Here is a 22,965-nt window from a genome sequence, read left to right on the forward strand (position 1 = left end):
AGAAGTAGGTGGTCACACCTTGTAACAGCATACAGCAACACCACAGCCAGGATACTGACGCTGATGGGATCAAGGTACCAAAACAGATCTTTCAGGTCATTCTTTTAGAACTACATCCACTTGCCCTGACTCACTTGTTAACTCTGGCAATTACTAGCCTGCTCTCCACTTCTACTATTGGTCATTTTAAGAATAGTATACTAATGTAACACACAGTCTACTACTTTTGAAGATTTTTTTTTCTCTAGAAAACTGTCTGTATTGATAGTTTTCTCTTTTAATTGTTAGCTAGTATTCCTTGTGTGGATATGTCATAATTAAATTGTTAATTAGCCTGTACAAATCTCATTTCATAGGATCGACAGGTAATCTGATGCCTTCTCAAGTATGATAATGACTAATCGCTGGATAAAGTGCTTACAAAGGTAAGCAAGAAAAAGAAATATAGCCAACCGTGTTGGAAGAGGCAGGTACAGGAAGACCATGAGTCTGAGACCAGCCTGGACTACATATTTAGGGTCTAGAGAGATGAATCAGTGGTTAAAATCACTTCTTCTCTTCCAGAGGACCCAAGTCTGATTCCCAGTGCCCATGAGAGACAGCTCACAACCACCTGTAACTCAAGATACAGGGAGATCTGATACCTCTGACCTCCTAGGTAGTTGTTGTGCGTGCGCGCGCGCGCGCGCACGCACACACACACACACACACACACACACACACACACTTTAAATAATAAAATTAAATCTTCCAAAAATAAATAAATGCAGTAGTTCTCTTATTTCCCACCCTCTGCACTGGCAAAGGAAAATGACTTCCCCTTTTCACTTGCAACACTACTGTTAACCTCTGTGCCTTTCTCACCATTGCTAAATAAATGGCTTCCCTCATCGATGAATGCATCCATTAGACAAACATTTAGTGAAGCACCTGCTAGTAATTGCTCTGGAACATGAAATAACAACCGTGAGAAAGATACACAGGTCATTTCTCAATGAAAGCTACTTTCACTCCTGTGGGGACTGGAAATATGATCGATAAATAAAATCTTGTGAAATAGAGTCAGGTCAAAATAGTTGTTGTGAACAAAAATAAAACAGGAAAGAGTTATAGAGCTAATGAAAGGGGAGTGCCAATTGTAATGACAAAGGCCTCTGGGAGATGCCATGGGTGCAGAAAGCCAGCTGAAGCGAGCAGTTGAGCCATGCAGATGAAAGAGGAACGTCAGCAGACAGAGCATTAAGTTTAACTGTCTTGACTTGAGACTACTCTTAGCTCATAGACCTAGTGACAGTAAGATAAAGAGAATGCTGTGGGAGATGAGATGAGGAGATGACAGCTATCATGCAAAGAACTTTGACTTTGCTTATATGTATTTGGAGAAACAGAGTTTTGAGTATGATCCAAGTCACAGCTTTAAGTCATTGTTTGTGGTGTTGTCTCGGGGTAGGAAAGAATGGATGTGAGATTGCAGAGACCTACTGAGGCACCTATCCAAGCGAGAACTGAAGAAATTGGTTCTCCATAATAGGCCAAGTTGAAGGTGCTCTAACTGCCTGCTGGAATTACTAGCCACTGTGAGAACAGACTTCATGCTAAAGAAATTTTACTCTGGTCAAGCAAAGAAGCAAGGAAAACATTATTTGTACTAAGGAAAAATTGGAGATGTCCCCCGAATTCAATAGTAGGAAATTCCTTATGTAAACTATTATGAATTCAGTCCGTAATGTTATGTAGTCATTAAAAGCTATAATGCAACTGACAAGATGGAAGCTATACTTAGTATTATGCACAAAAAAATCAAAATATTGAATTGTGTATGCTATATGATTCTTGCAATACTTAACAGAAAAGATGTTAAAGATAAATGAATTCTAATAATTATATTAGTATAGGAAGTTCAAAGAATTTTATGGCTCTAATTGTTTTATCTTATGATATTTACTCACTTACTTTCCTTCCTTCTTTAATTTTTAAAAAATTAAGTCATTTTTATGACAATTTCATGCATGTTTATAATGCATTCTGGTTACTCCCTCTACTTGTATCTCCGCCTGTGCTTCTAAAGCTAACTTCTAAGGTCTCATCACCTCTAAGCCTGAGTTTCCCCATATCTCAAAGCACTTTAATGCAGCATTGAAGCTTGCTGACATTTTTTATGTGCTCCTGTGTCTTTAGACTCAATAAAACTAGTAGACTTGGGACATAAAAAAAAAAAAAAAAAAAACTATTAAGACAACAGAGCCACATCCCACAATATTTATTGCTACATATCTGAATAAAACAAGGTAGTTACGGTGAAAAAAATGAGCCCTTGAGGTCTTCCCTGGATAGTAATTCCTAGTTGACTCAATCTTGTCTTATACTTTGAAAACCTGCAGACAAACCAATAGTCTACTAACATCTCCAAAGATTTCAAGTGATGACACTCTTGTCCCAGAAAATAAAACCTAGAGGAGGCATGGCGAGGTGGAAACTATGTTCCAGAAATCTTTCTGAACCATCCTGTTAATAAGAGCACTGGTAACACAATGGGTAGACCATCTTTGTAACCATGGCAAGAACTGGAAAGTATTTGCTCCAAGGAAATAAAGAATGCAGATTTACAACTCTCCATGTTTCATGGTTTTCTAACATTCCTTCCCAATCCCTTTATGGATATCCTTTAAAAATTATATACAACTATAACTGGCAATGATAATTAAATCATTAAAACCCGTCGGAGGTGGTCTTCGAAGGCCACACAAAAATGTCATAATGATGTTTCAATTTGCCTTTATGAGCAAGGTCAAACTCCTGGAGAGAAGAATCCTAGCCAAATAAATGACTTACCTCCTATACATATGTGTGCTTTTCCATGTTTAATAGCGAAGTTAAGAAGTAGACAAGAATAAAGCAAAATAAATAAAGAAAACTGAAAATAAGCATGAAAGGGCTGTTTAATGTCACCTTCAGAGCTTGAACCCAAACAACATAGCTATATATTTAGATCTCAATTCATAAAATAATTTTAAGTACTTATTAGAGTCCTACTCTTAGCCAGCCAGTGGTAGTACACACCTTTAATCCAAGTACTGAGGAGTCAAAGGCAGGTGGCTCTCTGAGTTCAAGACCAGCCTGGTCTATAGAACAAGTTCCAGGATGGCCAGGGCTACACAGAGAAACCCTGCCTTGGGAAATAAGAATCCTATTCTCTCCTATGCTGTGTGATATTGGAAATACGTAATTTCAAGGTTAGTTGGAGGAGTATAGAAGAAATCAGACAAAGATGGTAGGTGTGGTTTAGAAAGTCCAATAAGAAATAAGACTGATTTCAGCTCTCTTCTCTGTAACATCTTTATTCTGCAGTCCAATGCTCTATCACTGGTATATCCACAACACCTACTGTATTCTGTAGAAAGCAGGTTAGAGTTTTCCCACAGCCTGTCCTATGTCAACTGGCTAATTCACTGTGCTTGTACCACTAAGGCTACCATGTAGGGGATAGGAAGACCACAAGACTGACATTTGATCTTTCATAAATCTAGATCAACAACAAGTATACTTTAAATTCTGTTCTTTCAACTAGATATCAGTCATTTCTAAATTATTTAAATTTTTCTATGTAGGTGCAGTGATAGAACTATAGCAAAAATTATGAGCAAAATTAATGGCTAATGCTTATTACTCGCTTATAAATGTTTTGCATACTCTACAATATCTCAACAATTACAACAAATGTGTGTGTGTTCACTGATAAGGATGAAAGTGGAGGTCAAAGGTCATCATTGGGACATCTTTGTCAATGGCTTCTTTTCCTTATGTTTTGAAACAGGGTTTCTCAATGAACCTGAAGCTGGACATTTCATCTAGAGAGGCTAGCAAGCCTCGAGGAAGCACCTGTCTTTGCCCTGCTTGGTGCTATATGGTTCCAGGTGCTCCCAAAACAGATGACTTCCTATAGTAGTGCTGAGGGTCCAAACACAGGTCTTCTTAATGTGTAACCAGCAAGCACTTCTCACTCAATTCACCTGACCAGCCTCAACAATAACCGATTAGTTATCTTCTCCATTTTGTAATTAAAAAAATTAAGATCATGAAATGTAACCAATCTGTTGGAAATCACAAAAAGATATGGTAGAGAGTGGTGGTATAAAAAAAAAATCAGATCTGAGGCCTGAATGCTTTATTCACTAAAAGATTATTTGGAAAACATCTGCTATTCAAACTTGACATTCAGTGGCTTCTATGAAGATCAGAAATCTGTCTCTGTCTTTGATGGTTTCAACAGCTCATGTTGGCAGGACACATGAATCTTACCTACATTTGTGTGAAGATTAAAATCAGAATAGAAAAATATAGAATATTGTTCATCTCTGTAAACCAGAGTCTAAGGACTGCCTTTGATATGGTGCTCTCTGTTTACACAATAGGGAAAAGTATTTATTTCAAAGGCTAAGGTTTGGGCTAACATAAGGATAGATAGACAAAGATAGCATAGGTGACATCCTACTCTGTCCAGCCACAGAAGGGAGCTTTGACAGTAACTTCAAGAGTCTTTGCTATTATAAAAGCAATGTCACACACTAAAGCAATGCTCAGAACCACACTTCACAACTAGAATAAATTCTCGGCTGTCAAGAAATCTCCAGTTCTGCAGGAAAAAAAAATTGAACCCACAAATGCACTTGCCATTCATTGCAACAGTACCAGAAGATGGAAGATCTGAGTAAAATTAATAGGATGAGTGTCAGAATAAGACTTTTAAGGGCTTATAAATAATTAAGTTATAAAATTTATATTGCTATGTAATGGACATTTGAGCAGTTTATACATCAACTCCTAGAGTTTCAAGGGAATGGCTATAAGTAGATATGTTGAAATGGGAAAGAAGGCCATTGCTCTATTCACACACACACACACATACAGACACACACACACACACACACACAAGCACAAACGCACACACGCACACACGCACACACGCACACATGCACACACACGCACAGACAAGCATAATTACATATTTGTGGCATCAGTTAGTTACCACGGAATCACACATGATGTCATAAATTTGACATTCTAAATTCAGAGCTAGACTGAACCAGCAAAGTGATAGGAAATGGGGCTGGGGAGATGAAAACCTTCGTAACAACAAAAGAATTCCAACAGTTGAAGAAATGAGTCAAACATCTTTGAAACAGAAAAAGAAAGTGAGTGAGTGAAGTGCCCTAGAATCTTACTAGGAAGTCGAGGACATGTAAACATTAGTCCATCTTTTCTCTCTGGGAATGCTCTGAAAAAACAAATAAGTCTAGATCATGGTGACATGTAGTGGGGAGGGGAGTGGTAGTGTGTGGGTCACCCTAGTAAGTCAGCATTTGCTGAGCATATGCTCATAGTTAATATGAAGAAGTTAAGTCCAACAACTCCGTAGGACAGAGACATAAACAGTACAGTTCAGTGCTCAGCAAAATTTGTATTAAAGACACAGAGGAATGTTCAATTCTAGACCCAGACTGGGATGACCTAAGCTCTGGAGAGAAAGATGGTTTCCACAGAAATGACAAAGAGAAAAGCTACTTAGCCTAAGTGGAATGTAACAGGAAGGTGGAGAGCATGGAAGCTGTAGGTCACTGGGATCCATCCTGAGGCTCCTGGTCTGCCTGAGTAAATACAGAGTAGACCCAGGAATGAGCTAAACTAATTAGGCTTACATCTAATTACAGGAACAAATTTGGAAATGGGAAGGCTTTAGAAGCCAAGAATGGGGACCTGAGACCTAGCACAGAGATGAGGAAGAGTTGGATTTAAATATCTTTGGGAGCTAGAAGTTACAGAATATTATTGAGACCAGAAGAGAGGCATGGGAGTTAGCGGAGAGAATTCAGTCGGTTCAATAATTATGCAGCTAAGCCATTCCTTATAGTCACATTCTCATTCAGCTAACATGGGGAAGGTGACTCCTGGGCAGGGAATAAATGGATGAATACAGAAGTCCCTGGGAGAACTTGGGTCTAACTTATGTGTGGAGCTCCAGAAACAGACATTTAACACCATATTAGTCACAGTATGCATCTGAATTAGCGTGAAACAATACAAATAGTGTCCTGATAAGTATTTCCCAATTAAAAATGAAAACATCAATATTTGATTATGTTTCCTTGGAAGAAATGGTCATCCTCTCTGAACTTGATTTTTCCCTATGGGTTTGTTCAGAGGAAATCCCCTTTTTCAGCTGGAAGCTGAGAGAACTTTGACATTAAGAATAGATGTTCTGCCAATAAATCCGTACAAGATTAAAGTCCTTGTTTGTAAAAATCAAATTAATATTGGTTAGGGTCAGTTTAATGAGTTTCTGTTTCTATATGGAAAATGAAAAGTTCCATAATTAGCAGTCTTAAGAAAATCAGAGGGGAAGAAACAGCTATTATGCAAAGCAACTTAATACTTAAATCCAAGAGCTGTTGACCCCTGGAAGACTCTCCTTACATTTCTCATGTTATCATTCTTAATGATAAACACTGCTCATATTCTGAGTCTATGGAATGACTGAGTCATATAGCAACATGCTCATGTAATTTTTTTATTTATAAAATGTGTTCTTTTCTTATACTTGTTAGAACGGGCAAGAAATTGTGTCTCAAGTTCAACATATATTTTTGATGTTGGCAAAGAGATAAAGTTTAGGCTTTATGTACCCTTTTTGTTTCCAAACCCAGGGTTTGGAAACCAACATTAATAAACATTCTTTGTTTCCATATTAAGAATGAGCCTGGGATGAGGTACTCAAAAGAGAGTCTAGATGCAGACAAAAGAAAAGATCCTGACAAAAACGGAGCTCGACTGAGCACTCAGGTGAGCTACTCCCCATAGCACGCTGAAAGAGCAGAAAACACACTGGAGAAAAGCAGGTGAGAAGCTCGGGAAGACACACGCGAGCCATTCAGATCCATACCGTGGGGTAGCTAAGGTCCAGTGAAGAGGTTAGCGACACACTCAGGAGAAGCTGGCCCTTACCCTCCCTCCAGGCCACAGCCCCCTTGTTCATGCAGAACGAGAAGTGTCGAAATCTCCCAGTCTCCTCCACTCAGCCAACAGGAGGAGACTGGTCCGTCCATTCAGATCAGGGAGGGAAGGGAAGTCTGGCCATCGCATTGACCCATTTTCTGCACAATCTTTCAGATGAGGCGTGCAGGCTACCCGAATCACTCGCTGAGATGTTGCCCCATGCGGTGTCACCATTCCTGTAGACGCTGCCTTTGTGCAGCTGAGGGAACTAGCCCCTGTCGTACAATACGCATTTATATTCACATGTGCCTGTTGTGGGAACAGGGCCGGCAGATCACCATGATCAGGGTGAGCAGAGATCTCATGACTAACTTGGGAGGGGAGCCCGAGGCATCCTGGGTAGGGGAAGGATACGGGACAGAAACTAGCCCACTTGCCTCTCCAAGGTGTCACCGTGAAACAAAGGCTGGCAGGTTGTATGGACTTGTGTGTGGCTGCCACGGAGCCCTGCTGCGGCTGTGGCTTGGTTGCCATGTGCCCTTACTTTACAGTATGGTAAAAATCACAAAGATGTAATGTATTTACCTATTTGTAGCTTGATCTTTAGTATTAGTAGTATTAGTACAACTTTACTAATTAGTAGTTTGATCTCTAAGGGAGGATGGAGGTGGGGGAGAAAATATGGTCAACTGTGACTTGCCATGGGAGAAGGTGGCAAACTCTGAGCTACCACAGGGGTTTTTCACTATTGGATGCTCATGCTCTTCTAGGGAAATCTCCACTTTGTTACTTCATGCTGAGGTTAGGATCAAGTCCAAAGTAAGAACAGTACAACAATGACCTAGAAGGACATAGAGTAAATCAAAGATCATAGAAATGGGGGGGGAGGGGAGTTTGCATCTTTCCATTTGTTGCTGCTGATTTTAGCCTGCCGAGCTTAATCTGTGGGCACATGCATATAAGAACTAAATATTTGGGTCTCTTCTCTTACACAGGGATCCCAAGAATTACCTGTGCCTAATACAGACTCTCGAGGGTACATTGTGCGAAATCAGTGGTCCCGAACATCACGGAGCCCATCTACCGGGGCTCCATCAGTGGATGAGCCCAGAAGCAGGAATACTGTTGTCAAGGTAGAGCTAGGGATGAAAGAGAGGAGTGGATGATAAATAATGACCTATCTATTGGGACTTATTTTTCAAAGTGCTCAGGCCCTGTGGAGTGGACGCTAAATAATGACCTATCTACTGGGACTTATTTTTCAAAGTGCTCAGGCCCTGCTCTGGATAAGTTACTTGTTTATAGTTACTTTAGCTCTTCCAGAAACACTCAGGTAAACACAAATTTACCACCGGGAAAACTAGAGCACAGGGACATCTGCCCCAAGTTTTCACACTGCAAAGCAGTAGAGAGCAGTATTAAACACAGCCTTTAGCTCTAGCTGTATGTTCTCTGTCCTTCAGTCACAGAACAAATACAACTTAGTACACATGGTACTCAAGAAAGGAGAGGGACCCAAAAAAAAAAAAAAATTAAATCAACAAATGAGAAAAATAAAGTAACATTGTGTGCTATAGGCCGTTAACTAGGCCTACCACAATAAGCAAAGTTACGAGATTCTTTTCAGATACATAGAAAATAATAGATACCCTGGGCTGATATATATATATTATTTACACCTATATTCTTTCGAATTTGGTTCAATAATCTCACCAAGAATATCCTTCCCCGCATGTGAAACAAACATAAATTGAGGTAATATATGAATTTTGATAACAACTTGCAAAGCTGTGTCAGTAAAGATATTGTTCCTGTAGAACTGCCCCTTCTTACATAGTTCTGCTGTTACCAGATAGCATACCAAAACTGAAAGCACGTGACTCCCCATCCTTCCCAACAGTCACATGCTAGTCACAGGGCGAACAGAGCCAGAGAGGATCAGGATAAGTAGAACATTCTAGCACCAGTGTCTTACCCAGTTTGTTCATAAAGCTGGCTGGAGTCACTGAGTGAGACAAGGTCTATGATTTATGCTACTTAAGGATAAGAGGACTTCACCCTATTTACACAAAACCAAATAGCAGGTATTACAAGGAGTGCCCGTGATATGCATTTGTGAGGTGCAGGTAGGGAAACTGGAGGATAAGAGCAGAGCAGTCTGTCTATTTAAACGGTAAGATCCAATGTCTGCTTGGCTGCTTTATGGATGCTTGGTGGGCTAGTTAAAGGAGCTAGAATGCACTAGGATTCTTTCAAGGTCTAGGAATAGGCTAGAGCTAGGAGATGCCATGTTGGAGATAGGGATGTGAATCCTCATGGGCCTGGGCTTCAACCTCCTTTTCTTCAGCAGGCCCCCAACAGCTCCGCGACCTCTCGAACCTCCTCTGCCTCCCCCAGCCAGCACGAAACCTCGCCTCCACCTCCATCTTCAGAGAAGCCCTCCTTACAGCAGACACCACAGACCAGACCTAACACCCAGCTTGACTCCCAACCTCCCACACCCCCGGAACATGAGCCCAGCTCCAAGCGGACTTCAAAGATGTATGGGGGCAGTGAGCCCTGGACTCTTAGGGACACCAGAGAGCCTAGAGACTTGCAGTTGCGGGACTACGCGCACAGTTGTGACTCCAGAGAGCTGATACCCAAGCCTGCTCGAGACTATCCACGCCCTTCTCCTACTGAGTGGAAGCCCTATGTCCAACGTCGCCTGCAGTATGGCACCTCTATGGAAACAGACCAGGAATGTCTGTCTGAAATCCAGCAGCAGCGGCAACAGCAGTTAGAAGAAGATGAGATAGATGAGGCCTACTGGACATCTGTGAGCATGCTGTACGAGAAGATCCCCAGCTGTGCGCGACCCAGGCCGGTAAGAGTGGCTAGGCTTCTGGCAGCCCTGGGTTTCCTTTTCCTGTCCCTCAACTCCCTCCCACTTAAGGCCTAGGGAAGTCCTTTCCAACTCGGTCCTCTGGGCCTCTTTCCCTTCCCAGCTGCACTCTCCACTCCCTTCTGTATGCGTGTTGACTCTGTTTCCCTTGACCTTCTCCACAGCCCAAACCCAAGCACGCCATCACAATTGCTGTGTCTTCCCGGGCACTCTTCAATATGGTGGACGACAGGAAAATCTACGAAGAAGAGGGTCTAGAAAAGTACATGGAGTATCAGCTCACCAACGAGAATGTCATCCTGACTCCAGGGCCAGCATTTCGGTTTGTCAAGGTACTGTGTGAACTGCCTTGCATTCCCATCAGGGACTCTGGATGGCAAGAGAAGGACCCAGGGAGATCTTTGGGAGTTTCTCCAGTCTTCTCAACAATCCCTGGACCGCCTATACAATTCTTGCCTCATTCCAGCTGACCAAATCTCAAAGACTTCTGGAATTATTGAGAAAGGGTGGTTGTTTGTTTGTTTGTTTGTTTGTTCGTTGTTGTTGTTGATTGTTTTTCAGCCTGCATCCGTGGTTTCAGATCTTGGCTTTTCTTAAATGGAGCCCTAGTTGTCTGACCTTTAACAAAAGCCTGTTTCCTCCATACATGTGGAAGTAGGAAGTAATAGGGAGTAAACAATGGTCCTGAGTAATGGAAATAAAATGCCTCATTAAAATGATAGAATTAATTTAGCTGGTCTGACCCCAAATATATCAAGAAAATCAAAATGCTCCTAACACTTCAGATCGTGAATGTGTACTAAAACATGTAGCACTTAGAACTAATCTCCTTTGTAAGTTATAGGATTATTGCACAATCAATCATATAACCATGGGAAAGCCAATGACACCTCTATGGTTTGGGCCAAACAGTGCTCGCAGGACATGTAGAAGCATGGGGAGAAACCACAGGCCTATAAAAAACATATGTTTTAAAAATTTAAAATCTGGATTAAGGGGCTAGAAAGGAGGGTGTGCAGTATTAGAAGCAGGCACTGTTCTTGAAGAGGACCTGATTTTGGTTCCCAATCTCCATATAAGGAGAGTTACAACCATCTGTAACTACAGCTCCAGGAAATCTGACACATTCTACACTGTGGGCACCTGTATTCTCACATGTGCATGCACACACACACACACACACACACACACACACACACACACACACACTTAAAAATAAGTTAAATGTTAAAATTAAAATAAATAAATCACAGCCTATGATCTCCCTTCCATAGCACATACAAAAACAAAACAAAACCACTGAGATTATCAATCTGCCTCCATCTGTTTCCTGCATATAAGTAACATGTAAATTCCCAAACCATTCTAAAATTTCCCACAATAAAATCAGAATTTACAAACTTAGACAAATAGACAAACCAGAAAGCAAATCATAAAAGGGATACCCTGATATTTTTCTCTACCTACCCATGAGATAATTACAGTAAACAGAATGCTGTAATAACATCCCATGGACATTACTTATCTGTGGGATGGGTATTAACTGAAGCCTATGTTTAGGAGTTATAAAATGCAGGAATGGTAACATAACCATGTCTTAAAGGAGTACTCAGTCAGGACTCTGTGAAACTTGATTCTGACCCTGCCGAGGTGTTTTTTCTGCCTGCTGACTAATACCCACCTTGCCTGCCCTTTTTCATACACCTATGTTTGTAACCTGCAGGCACTGCAGCATGTCAACTCTAGACTCCGTGATCTGTATCCTGAAGAACAAGACTTATTTGATATAGTACTGATGACTAATAACCATGCCCAAGTGGGAGTACGGCTTATAAACAGCGTCAATCACTATGGTAAGTAAAATAAATACCATGTGGAAGACCAGCTCAGAGCTCTGCAAAAAAAAAGAGGCCATGCTATTTTGCTAACTGTGGCTTAAACCACTGCAGTGTCTTTGATACCGACAACCCCTTCTGCATGGGGAATGTTTATTTGCCTAAGTCAGAACAAGAAAGGCCATGCTCATTTTTAACTTCAGCACAGCGTTGGGCTCAAAGCTCTGGACTTAACTTGTCAAGTGTGAATTTCAAAGTCTTAATCCCAGGTCCTCAATATATTTCTCTGCTTTATGTTTTTCACTTCTGAACTTGACTTCAAGGAGCCGTCAGCCCAGAGACTTTTTTTACGGGATCAAACTTCTTCCTCACCACAGATCCATGTTAAGGGTTTAAGGGTTTAAAGGTTTTCACCTTGCCATCCAACTCTTAAAACTGGATGCTTCTGGCTGCCCTCTCTCTCCCACATTCAAATCCATATTCTTACCAGCAAAATTGTCTTTATGACTTTACATGGAAAAATTTCATTGGTGCTAGTCTTCCAAATATTCCTATTGGTGGGTCACTTTCTTGTAATATTTCCCATGATTCTCTATTATGAAATTACCTAACATTCTCTTTGGGACACCACTGTCTAGTTTTCTAGGAATGGATCCAGTTGTGGAGATGTCACCTAAAAACCAGGTTTAACTTGTACACGTAGAGATCCTAGGTTTAAATTAGACATTACAAGTTATTGAGTGGTATTTTATTATTTTATATGATCCTAATTGTAAAATTGGCATCTGAAATGTATTTTAATAATGCAACCTTCATAATGTTGTGAATTTAAAAGAGAAAGTGTGTGTCAAAGGCTCTGAAGGGCATATAATATTCATTGAGTGAATGAAGAATATTTCTATGCTTTTTGTTGGCTTTCACATATGTCCTTGCTATATAGCCCAGCCTAGCTCTAGATCATCTTACCTCAGTTTCCCAGTACTGGGATTATAGGTGCGCATCATCATACCAAGTCTTACTGATTAAGTGATACTGGTTTTTCTGTCCTTCAGCATGTTAAAAACTCCAAGGTTTCCAGTTTCTTTTATATGAATTCTGTTGATAAACCAGTCAGTACACCATACTACCATTTCCATGGAATTACAGCTTTTACCTTGGAAGAGTTAGTTAGTTCCCTCTTTGGGGTACAGAGGACAACCCATGTCTATCTCTACTGTGGTCTTTGTAAAAATTTACATGCCTGGCTCCACAGTAAACTGGGATTCCTTTGAGGAAAAAAAAAAGCCAATGTTTACATTCATTTTTTTAAGTCCTAGTACTAATTCATATTTTCCAGAACATTGTGTTGATGTTATTTCAGGGTTTATAAGATCTACTTTTGAGTCACGCATGCCCAACATTGGATCAAATGAAAATTTGGTAATATTTTGTTAACACCAAAGCAGATGCTTCTACCCACAGTGCTGACCTATGTCTTTGGTCCTTCAAATAGCTGATGAGACCTCGGGTTTTGCTTTTATTTAGATAGCATAGTTACCCAGTTTATCATACATTTAAAGTCAACTTTGAATAAAGCACATAGAATTTTATAATATGGATGGTAGTCTCATGCTGATGAATACATTTCCTTTCAAATATAATCCTAAATTCAGACTTTTCTATATAAATGTTTACTAAAACTTTGTATTATTTTCTTAAAATAATATCTTCAATAAAGGAATCTCTTTCGGGGTTGGGGATTTAGCTCAGTGGTAGAGCACTTGCCTAGCAAGCACAAGGCCCTGGGTTCGATCCTCAGCTCAAAAAAAAAAGGAATCTCTTTCTAGACAACTTATACCAATCTATCCTTTCATTCATTGCAAATGTGGGTGCTGGCTTTACAAAAATCTTTTGAACAGACAATTTTTTCTTATACTTGTATATAAGAGTATATTAATTGGATGTTGGGGTAATAGGCTTAGAATGCCAACTTTTCAGAAGACTACATCAAAAGGCTAGAGGATTACCTTGAGTTCAAGACCTACCTGAGCTACACAGCAACATAGCAAGCTTAAAACCAATATGGGCAACTTAGCTATATTTGACTTAATAATTTCAAGAAATTAAATGGATGTGATAGTTCATTGGTACAGTGTTTGCCTCACATATATGATGCTCTGGGTATAAGCCCCAATCCTGAAAAAAGGAAAGAAAATCCAGAGACTATTAATGTCAAGTCTGCTAATTAGCTGTAATCAAAGAAGGAGTAAAATTTTCCGATTATCCTGAGAAAATAGTTTAAGTCCTAGAGTGACTTATTACTAGTATTTCATTAAAGAAATATAGAGGGAGCAATGAAAAGGCTATAGTTTAAGGAAAGAGAGATATCTAGTGCACATATGAGTTAAACATGTGGGCTGAAGTCTGCCCTATGCCTGTGAACCAGTGGACTGGATTTTAATCCAGTAACCTTTTCTATAAGGAGAATAATATCTGCCATGCAGTTTTGAGTAAATTGACATGGTCTGTGTGAGTATGTTCCATAGACTATGGTGTACCAAACATAGTGTATGAATTACCTGAGAGCTATGAAAGTCATTTTTAATTTTCAGTAGTTTATAAGAAGATAACATTCAGTTAGACTTGCAAATGAACTCAAATAGATTTACTAATACAAGCTTTTATTTCTGCAGTAAATGTCATTGGGATCAGTTCTGTATCTTTAGTCTGAAGTATAACCCTGCCTTTCTCACTTGGCAATAGGTCTGCTAATCGACCGATTCTGTCTAACTGGTGGGAAAAGCCCCATTGGCTATTTAAAGGCATATCTTACCAACTTGTATCTTTCTGCGGATTCTGAAAAAGTACAAGAAGCAATAAAAGAAGGTAATGGCCTGGGTTTATTCTTCTAGCTCATAAGGTTTACACTGATGGTCAGGTGCCTTGGGTTTTACACAGTTTTAGGTGGCTTACCATCTTAATGAGTCTTTTGCTAGTGTTTTTACACATGTGGCACCCCTGATATCTGTCCCATAAGGGATTTGACCTTCCTGGGAAGGAACATTTTCAGTGATTATTCCACAACTAATTTTTACCTTCCATTCTGTACAAACAGAATTAGTACATAGATATCTGTTCTGAGATTTGTAGTTGTAGACAAGAGCAGAATTATGTGGCAAGAGCTACAGAAGAAATATCACTGTGGGGGAGAAGTTTTTACTGGAAGAAACTAAAAACCTTAGACTTCAGAAGATCACTAATCTCTCCATATGATGTCAGGCATTGCCTCTGCTACCATGTTTGCTGGAGCCAAAGACATGGCTTATTGTGACACGCAGCTCCGTGTGGCCTTTGATGGGGATGCTGTCCTCTTCTCCGATGAGTCTGAACATATTGCCAAGGATCATGGGCTGGACAAATTTTTCCAACACGAAACACTATTTGAGAATAAACCTCTTGCTCAGGTGAGTTTACCAAACTCAATTCTCATCTGCTTGTCTTCTAACATGTGAATATAGATACTGTTCTTTGTGATGTAATTTTAATTAATTTTAGGTGGTCCCCTCCAGTCTCTTGGCACTTTGCTCCCTTTCGTTTGTGAATTCCCTACTTTGGAACATGCACTGCTGCCAACACGGGTTTTCAATTTGGACATTCTTTTATTTATCCTTTCGGAAACACTTCTGCAATCTGTTCTTGACGAGTGAACCCTCAAGTCCTTATAACACATAGCACAGCTTACCAGGAAGTCATTCCAAAATCTCCAGCCCTCAAAACAGGAAGGTGATTTCCAATATACTGTTCAGTAAACATTTTCTGGGGCTGTCAATCTGTGACCCCAAATTCAAGAAAGATGCTTTTTAATTGAGAAGAGCTTCAAGACTAAGATCTTGGATCCAAATAAATAATTAGCCTCCAACACCTCTTACAAGCCCAAAACGAGTATTTGAGGGTTTGAGTTTGGGTTTGGATTTTTTAAAAAAAATCTATTTCCTGAAGTATTAAAGGTCAAGATCTGAAATGGACATCTGAACAGAAGGAAATTGGAAGCATGAAAATGGTATCCAAATGGAATCTGAACTGATGGATGATCCTTTTACACTGAATCTGCTCAATTAATGTTCAGTAATAGCCGTGAGCATGGACTGCCTGGCCTCAATCCCTGTCCTTCAAAGGATTTCCAATCTTACAGTCTTATGTAATGTGTCTATAGGACCTTTACAGATACCCTTTGTCAAATTGAGGAGCTACTTACTCACTATGCACTTTTGAGGGCTTGTAGAATGAAGGTTGGATTTTGATTAATGCCCTTGTGCCATTCACTGAGAAAATCAAATGGCTTGGGAAGTCATTGACATGTAAAGTAACTGAAGGATTTTAACTTGTTGAGGCAGTTCTTCACTGGGGGTACACTTGATATGGCCATATAGTGTGATCCTTTTTATATAATCCTGGATCCAGGCTATAGAACTGAGAAATTGTCTGCCTTCATATTTATGAGGCAAGTAGTCTATAGTTTACTTATATCTCACTTGAGAAATAATGATTTCATAAAATGCACGTAAACTAAGCAAATGTCTGATAAGCCTTTCTAGACAAGCTAACTAGGTCTAAACATTTTTAAAGGCTTTTTAATATGTATAGTGTGTGTGTGTGTGTGTGTGTGTGTGTGTGTGTGTGTGTGTGTAAACATACAGAATCAAGAGATGGATGTCAGTAGTCTTTCCCTATCACTCTCCTTCTTGTGTTTTGAATTCACAACGAGAGCTGGACAGCAAGCTCTGGGCATCCTCCTGTCTCTGCCTCCCTAGGGCTGCAATAACAATCCTCCACTGCCACACCTGGCTTTTTATGTGGGTGCTAGAATTCCATACTTGGGTCCTCCTGCTGGCAAGCACTTTACTACCAGCTCCACTCTAGTACCTGCACATGGTTTTAGATGGTTAATTCTTTTTGGTTGATGTATTCACAACAAGAAGACAGTGTGGACGCATCCTAATATAGCTGGGGGCTTACTGATTGATTGAGACAGGATCTAACTATGTAACCAAGGCTTTCCTTTAGCTCATTGCCCTCCTGTCTCAGTTCCTCAGGTTCTGGGAATACAGGTGTATTCTACCACACCTGGCAGTTTTAATCAGTGTTGTATAATATATTTTAAATCCCACATATTGAGGATCATTGTATATATTCTTGATCATATTCACCAACTCCTCTTTCTCATGCAATGCTGGCCTGAGTCTGATATTCAAATATTCCTGATTTTTAGAATAATGCTGTATTGTTGTATATTTTTCAGTACTTTTGTCTTCAACCAGTCCATATCTTTATATTTATCTTGATTTATGTGTGTGTGTGTGTGTGTGTGTGTGTGTGTGTGTGTGTGTGTGTGTTGGAGCTACTTTTTAGACAACTGAAAATTATTTTTTAAATTATTGTTTTAATTTCTTTGTGACATCCACTCTGTGGGGTGGGTTGTTTACAACTAGGTTACCTAACTGACAAATATTTGAAGAGGTTTTTCCATATATCTGTTACTATGTACAAGCCTTACTTACTCTACCATAACCAGAAAACATATTTTGGGTTGTACTTTGTTATGTTTTCTGTTTGTAACCTGAATGTGTCCTGTGTGCTTGAAATCATTTAAGTATAATGGGATCAATAATACCTGTTGTAGTAAAATCTAATGTCTCCCACTTTCCTCTATATAGTCTTTTAATCTTTGTCTCCAGTTTAGTCATTGTGTTTCAGATTCATCTTTACTTATATTACTTAGAACTAACTGAAGGTTTTCCCCTGTGTTTATGATAAATCTTGTAACACACAACTTCAAGTAATGTTGATATATGATCACACAATCCTATTTACCTTGTCTGTAATATATGAACCATGCCACAGGTCACTCCCAAACTCCTCCAAATTTATTCTGTGTTGTGTTGACATATCTTTCCTTTATGTTCTATACTATTAACTCACAATAACTTGATGTTCTTTTTTGCCTTTGGCAATGACTAGAAGTGAGTTATAAAAAAAGAGAGAGGAAAAAAAAAGAAAAAATGTGAGTAAGAATCTTGTATAATATTAGAGGGACCAGCCTTAATATTATTCATCCCAGGGGCTCAGGAGAGAGAACTACAAATGGCAGGGACTATTTTAGGGAAATGGAATCTCAGCACATCGAGCTCTTAGTCCACTTGCTTTAATTCTTCTGAGATAACATCCTATTTACACAGCTTCAGTTCTGCTCTCGTGCCTAGCTCCCATCTTGCCTGATTTCTCTCTACATTTATCTACTGCTCCCTCTAAGTTCTATCTTAATTCTCTCATCATAATTCTGCCTCATCTAGGTCCTTTTCATCTCATTCTTACCCTGGTCAAAATCCTCCTTATCCCTCTCTGTTCCCCACTCTAATTTCTCCACACCTCTCTTCCTCTCCATCTCCTTATACCTCTCAGTTCTCTCCAAAGTCTCCCAGGAATCCAGTTATAAACCCAAACAATAGCAATCCTCTGGCCGAGCAAGGTCACCAGGCTTGAATTCTATGGGGTCATAAGAATTTTCCTCAGACAGTGACCACCAGGCTTTCTTTTACACTCCAAAATGGGAGTTGTAAAAGAGGAGGTCAACTGAGTGCTAATGACCGGTTAGTATATGAAAAAGGGGGTCTATGTGCTCAGTCTACATGCTGAGACATGGTTAGGTAAGAAGTTAAGGGTCTATAAAGTTAGTAAGGCTGTAAGAAAGGCGGGTCTGAGCTAAATTGTGTAAAGCTATTACTTAAGGTCCTCCTGACCTAGGCAGTGTCTCCTTGTGTGATTTACCTTGAATCAGGAGAGTAGCTTGTGGTGGTCTGGACTTGTTATTTCTGTTAGTCCTTGAAAGTGGCTGATTCCAGTGCTGAAAGGGGAGAACGGGCTGGGAGGAAGGAAGCCTTTCCTGAGGCTGTTCTCCAAATACCATGAATGTGTACATCCAGAGAGTGATCAGTCCACACTGTTAGCACTTCTTAGGGAAAAATCAATTGGGAAAACTATGAAGGTATACATGATTTTCATAATGGAAGACAGCTGATATATAGCAAGCTAAATAATACCAAAAGCTCCTTGGAATTAGACTTCCTCTGAAGTAATTCCTTGATCCCTTCAGGTAGTGGCTTTGCCATAACCAGCTGAATTGTATAATATTTTCCTGTGGCCCGTAGCCTAAGAATAAGACAAAAAATGATCTTTCATGTTTATGTTCTTTTTTAAAATTACAGGTTCTCTTTTAGCATGTCAGTAGAACATACATGGTGGCAATAAATACTGTTTGCTTTTCCTGGAAATTCTGTTTCTTCCTCACTTTATAGTTACACTATAGCCAAGCATGGCAGCATGCACCCTTAACCCCATAAATGAGGAGGCAGAGATCTCTGTGAGTTCTGAGGGCAGCCTGGTCTACATAGTGAGTTCCAAGATGGGCAGGCTACAGAGAGAGACCATGTCTCAACAAAATAAAATGAAAATACATTGTATTTGTCCACAGGTTATAGAACCATGTGTTTCCTTTATTTTTCTTTAGCAACTCCCCATCCATGGTTTTCTTACACTTCCACTGCATAGGTTGTGACCTCAAATGTTTTGAGTCTTTTATCTGCTATGATCCTCTGAATATACTATGTCTATTTCCACTAACTCATCAAGGTTTTCTGCTTCTTGTTGTTGGAGCAGTTGTATTGCTCTTCCTTCTCCCACTCCCCGCCCCCTCGTATGTGGGTGTATGAGTGTGCACGTGCATGAGCTTATGTGTGTGTATGTATGGGCGTGCATGTATGTGTGTGTGTGTCTGTGTGGCATATGCCTCTGTCTCTCTCTTTCTCTGTCTGTCTGGGCATGCATTTGTGTACCTCTTCCTCTCCCACCCACCCCCCTATATGTGAGTGTATGTGTGCATGCATGCGCACGCATGTGTGTGTGTGTGTGTGCGTGCGTGCAATTGTGCCCCTCTTCCTCTCCCTCCCAGCCCTCTGTGTGTGTTTGTGTGTTTCATAGCATCTCAATGTATTGCTCTTTTTTAATCTCTATATTTAAGTCTATTTTTATTTATCCTCAAGTTCATCCCTCTTTTCTTAGCCATAGAGTGTCTGCTGGTCAGGGGCTGGAGAGATGGCTCAGTGGTTAAGAGCACTGACTTCTCTTCCAGAGGTCCTGAGTTCCCAGTGACCACATGGTAGCTCACAACCATCTGTAATGAGATCTGGTGCCCTCTTCTGTATACATAATAAATAAATAAGTAAATCTTAAAACAAAACAAAACAAAAAGAGAGTCTGCTGGTCACCAACTGAAGGCATGCTTCATTTCTATACAGTAATTTTTAATTCTAGCATTGTATTCAATTCCTCTTTACCAAAGTTACTATTGCACTCATGTTTGTTTTCTACCATTAAAGTAGACATTTGGCTTTTGAAGGGATTAACAATAGTTTTTCTCAATTTTTCTATTATATGTTTAATATTTGTGTTATCATGAGGTCTAAGTTATTTAAATTCCCCTTGAAGATTTCCCTGTTTTATTATGTTCCCACATATATATATACACATATATATACACATATATATACATATATACACATATATACGCATATATATATATATGTAAAATGATCAAGTGCACTAGCTATATATGTAGGCTTTGCTAAATGCTGTATCAATCTGCTAACTGGCACTCCCCCTCTTCCACTAACTATTGTGATAGACTGGACCAAGGCAATCAAGAGTTGAACCAGTTTTAGTTATTGTTTTACTGCTGTGGCTTTCTTCAGACTCTCAGGGACTTCAAATTCTTCTCATGGGTTCTAAGGCTGTCGATCGGTTTGCCCGTGGGTCTTTCTCAGCTCTAACCTTCAGGCCTTCTCTCTAAGTCTGTGCAGAAAAATCTCCAAACTCACCTGTCTGTGCTTCTTTCCCTCTCTTCTTGCCTTGGGCCCCTGTAATTTGAAGATGGTGCTACTTTTCCTGAATCCCAGTGACAGGAGATGGCTAGTAGTCTGGGTTCAGATGTCTTCTTATGTCATCTCTAAGAGCAGACAGCTTTTTGTTTCTCCAGTGAGAGTGGATCTTTACATATGCCTGAAGAGTGCCTGCCTAAAGCCCTTCTATCAGCTTAAGCCCTCTTCCTTCCAGGTCCAAAGGGCTCAATAAAGATTCACTCTTTTCCCAAGTGCAGGGCTTCCTCCCCAACTCTTGTTCCAACTGATATGTCTTTTTCTGTCTTCTCCCCTGCCTGCGGTGTTTCTCATGAACACAGAGTGAAGTCCAAACAGATAAATCCAAGAGAGTACTTCTTGGTTAGTACAGCACAGGGTTGTCCTTTAACGATGTCTTAAATGTTCTGAAATGTTCACACTTACTTGTACAGTGTCTGGTATTTCCCTCTTCATTTCTCTGGAGGTATTTGAGTTCTTGCACACCATCTTTCCCGGGAAACTGCCCATTTCTCCTTGACTCCAGCCTAGTTGGCTAGCCTCTGGTTTAGCTGCATGATATGCAGAAGAACAGTTATGGTTGTTCCAAATATCCAGGTATGTATTATGAGGAAAGGAGACATTTAACTTTCCAAATCTTAGACAGATTCCAAAGGTAACCAGCATATAACCAGCAAGATGACACATCTGGTAAGGATGCTTGTTTGCAAGCCTGAATTCAATGCCTCAGATCCACATAGTGGGGGGGGAAAAAAGCAAATCTGGCAAGTTGTCTTCTGACCTCCATAAAGACACACACACGCACACACACACACACACACACACACACACACACACACACAAAGTTTATAAAATGAGCCAGTGAGATGTCTTAGAGTATAAGGGTGCTTGCCACCAAGCCCAGTGATCCAAGTTCCATCTTATGCAGAGAAAATATAAATCACAGAATCTATATCCAGGTAAAACCTCACTCAGGTAAAGAGAGGACAGCAAGCAGAATGGTTGATAATATACTAAATTCTCAGAGATTATTTCCACAAACATAAAATATGTGTACTCATGGATTTAAACATAAAACAATGGTAGAGACTAGAGTAACATAGAAAAAGAAGCAAACATTATGTCCTAATGTAGAAACTATAAAGATATAAAGATATATGCCTTTAAGACAGGGCTGAACTCAGGCCAAACAAATACCTAACTAAAGAAAGTGACAATAATTTCAAAGGTAAAGAAAATGCAGCTAACAAAAATGGGGGGGAATGTGGTTTTGTTGATCAGCTGAAGTACATCTCACCCAGGTAGCTTGGATAGTTATGAATATTGTCCTGACTTACTTATTTGTAGAACATTTTTTTCACACATAAAATAGCTTCATTTGGATGATAAATGATGTGGTTATCCGAGACTTATTCCAGGCATGAAAAGGGATGGTTGTGTATCAGGAAAAAACCTTCACATAAATGCAGAGAGTTTGGCACCATGCTGTCAGCTCAGAATCACTGTATGACAGTTACTTTGTGTGCTTTGTAAGGTCTTATAAGACCTTGTTTTGTCAGTAATCACTTCTTTTTTCTCACCCATTCCCAGCTGAGACATATGTTCTTTTTTCCAGGGTCCTCTTAAAAGCTTTCTGGAAGATTTAGGCAAACTGCAGAAGAAATTCTATGCCAAAGATGAACGGTTACTTTGTCCCATCAGGACCTACTTGGTTACAGCCAGGAGCGCAGCAAGTTCAGGCGCCCGTGTGCTGAAGACCCTTCGCCGCTGGGGTCTAGAGATAGATGAAGCTCTTTTCCTAGCTGGAGCCCCCAAAGGTCCCATCTTGGTGAAGATTCGGCCCCACATCTTCTTTGATGACCAGATGTTCCACATTGAATCAGCACAGAAATTCGGCACCATCACAGCCCATGTACCTTATGGCATAGCTCAAAAACGCAACTAGGGATGGGGAGGAGAAATAAACGGTGACAGTCTGGTATTACAAATGGAATGTGTTTTGGATGTCTAGAGTAATTGGGTATTTCCAAAGACTGGACCATAAAACTTAGTCTCTTTAGTATTATTCTTTTCCTTTCTTCCTTCCTTTCTTCTTCCTTCCTTCCTTCCTTCCTTCCTTCCCTTCTTCCTTCCTTCCTACCTTCCTTCCTTCCTTTATTGATGTTGTAAAACATTTTGAAATGTCAAATTGCTACGGTCAAGCTACTTTTCTATAACTAAGGACATTGAATCTCATTGCACCTATATGGTGGCTCTTTAAGATAAGTTTAGAACTTGCATATTTAAGTTATCTCAGAAGAAGGTTAGTTAA

At 39.9% G+C, this 22,965-nt stretch overlaps 1 protein-coding gene across 8 annotated transcripts; it reads left to right on the forward strand.

Moving 5' to 3' along the window:
* The first annotated feature begins 5,073 nt into the window (after positions 1-5,073).
* LOC118571642 (cytosolic 5'-nucleotidase 1B) lies at positions 5,074-22,647 on the forward strand. 8 transcript variants are annotated; one of them, XM_036170825.1, is made up of 11 exons: positions 5,160-5,192; positions 6,748-6,837; positions 7,165-7,338; positions 7,986-8,123; positions 9,111-9,116; positions 9,341-9,856; positions 10,039-10,206; positions 11,598-11,727; positions 14,452-14,574; positions 14,968-15,152; positions 22,270-22,599. In XM_036170825.1, the coding sequence occupies exons 1-11, from the start codon at positions 5,160-5,162 to the stop codon at positions 22,597-22,599; spliced, it is 1,893 nt and encodes a 630-aa protein (XP_036026718.1). The 8 variants fall into 8 exon arrangements, with proteins under 8 accessions (XP_036026715.1, XP_036026717.1, XP_036026720.1 ...); XM_036170826.1 differs by having other exon boundaries at positions 9,341-9,808; XM_036170824.1 differs by lacking the exon at positions 9,111-9,116 and having other exon boundaries at positions 5,076-5,192; positions 22,270-22,642.
* The last annotated feature ends 318 nt before the right edge of the window (positions 22,648-22,965 follow it).

Source organism: Onychomys torridus, chromosome 21 (genome assembly GCF_903995425.1).
Source record: "Onychomys torridus chromosome 21, mOncTor1.1, whole genome shotgun sequence".
Classification (NCBI taxonomy): Eukaryota; Metazoa; Chordata; class Mammalia; order Rodentia; family Cricetidae; genus Onychomys; species Onychomys torridus.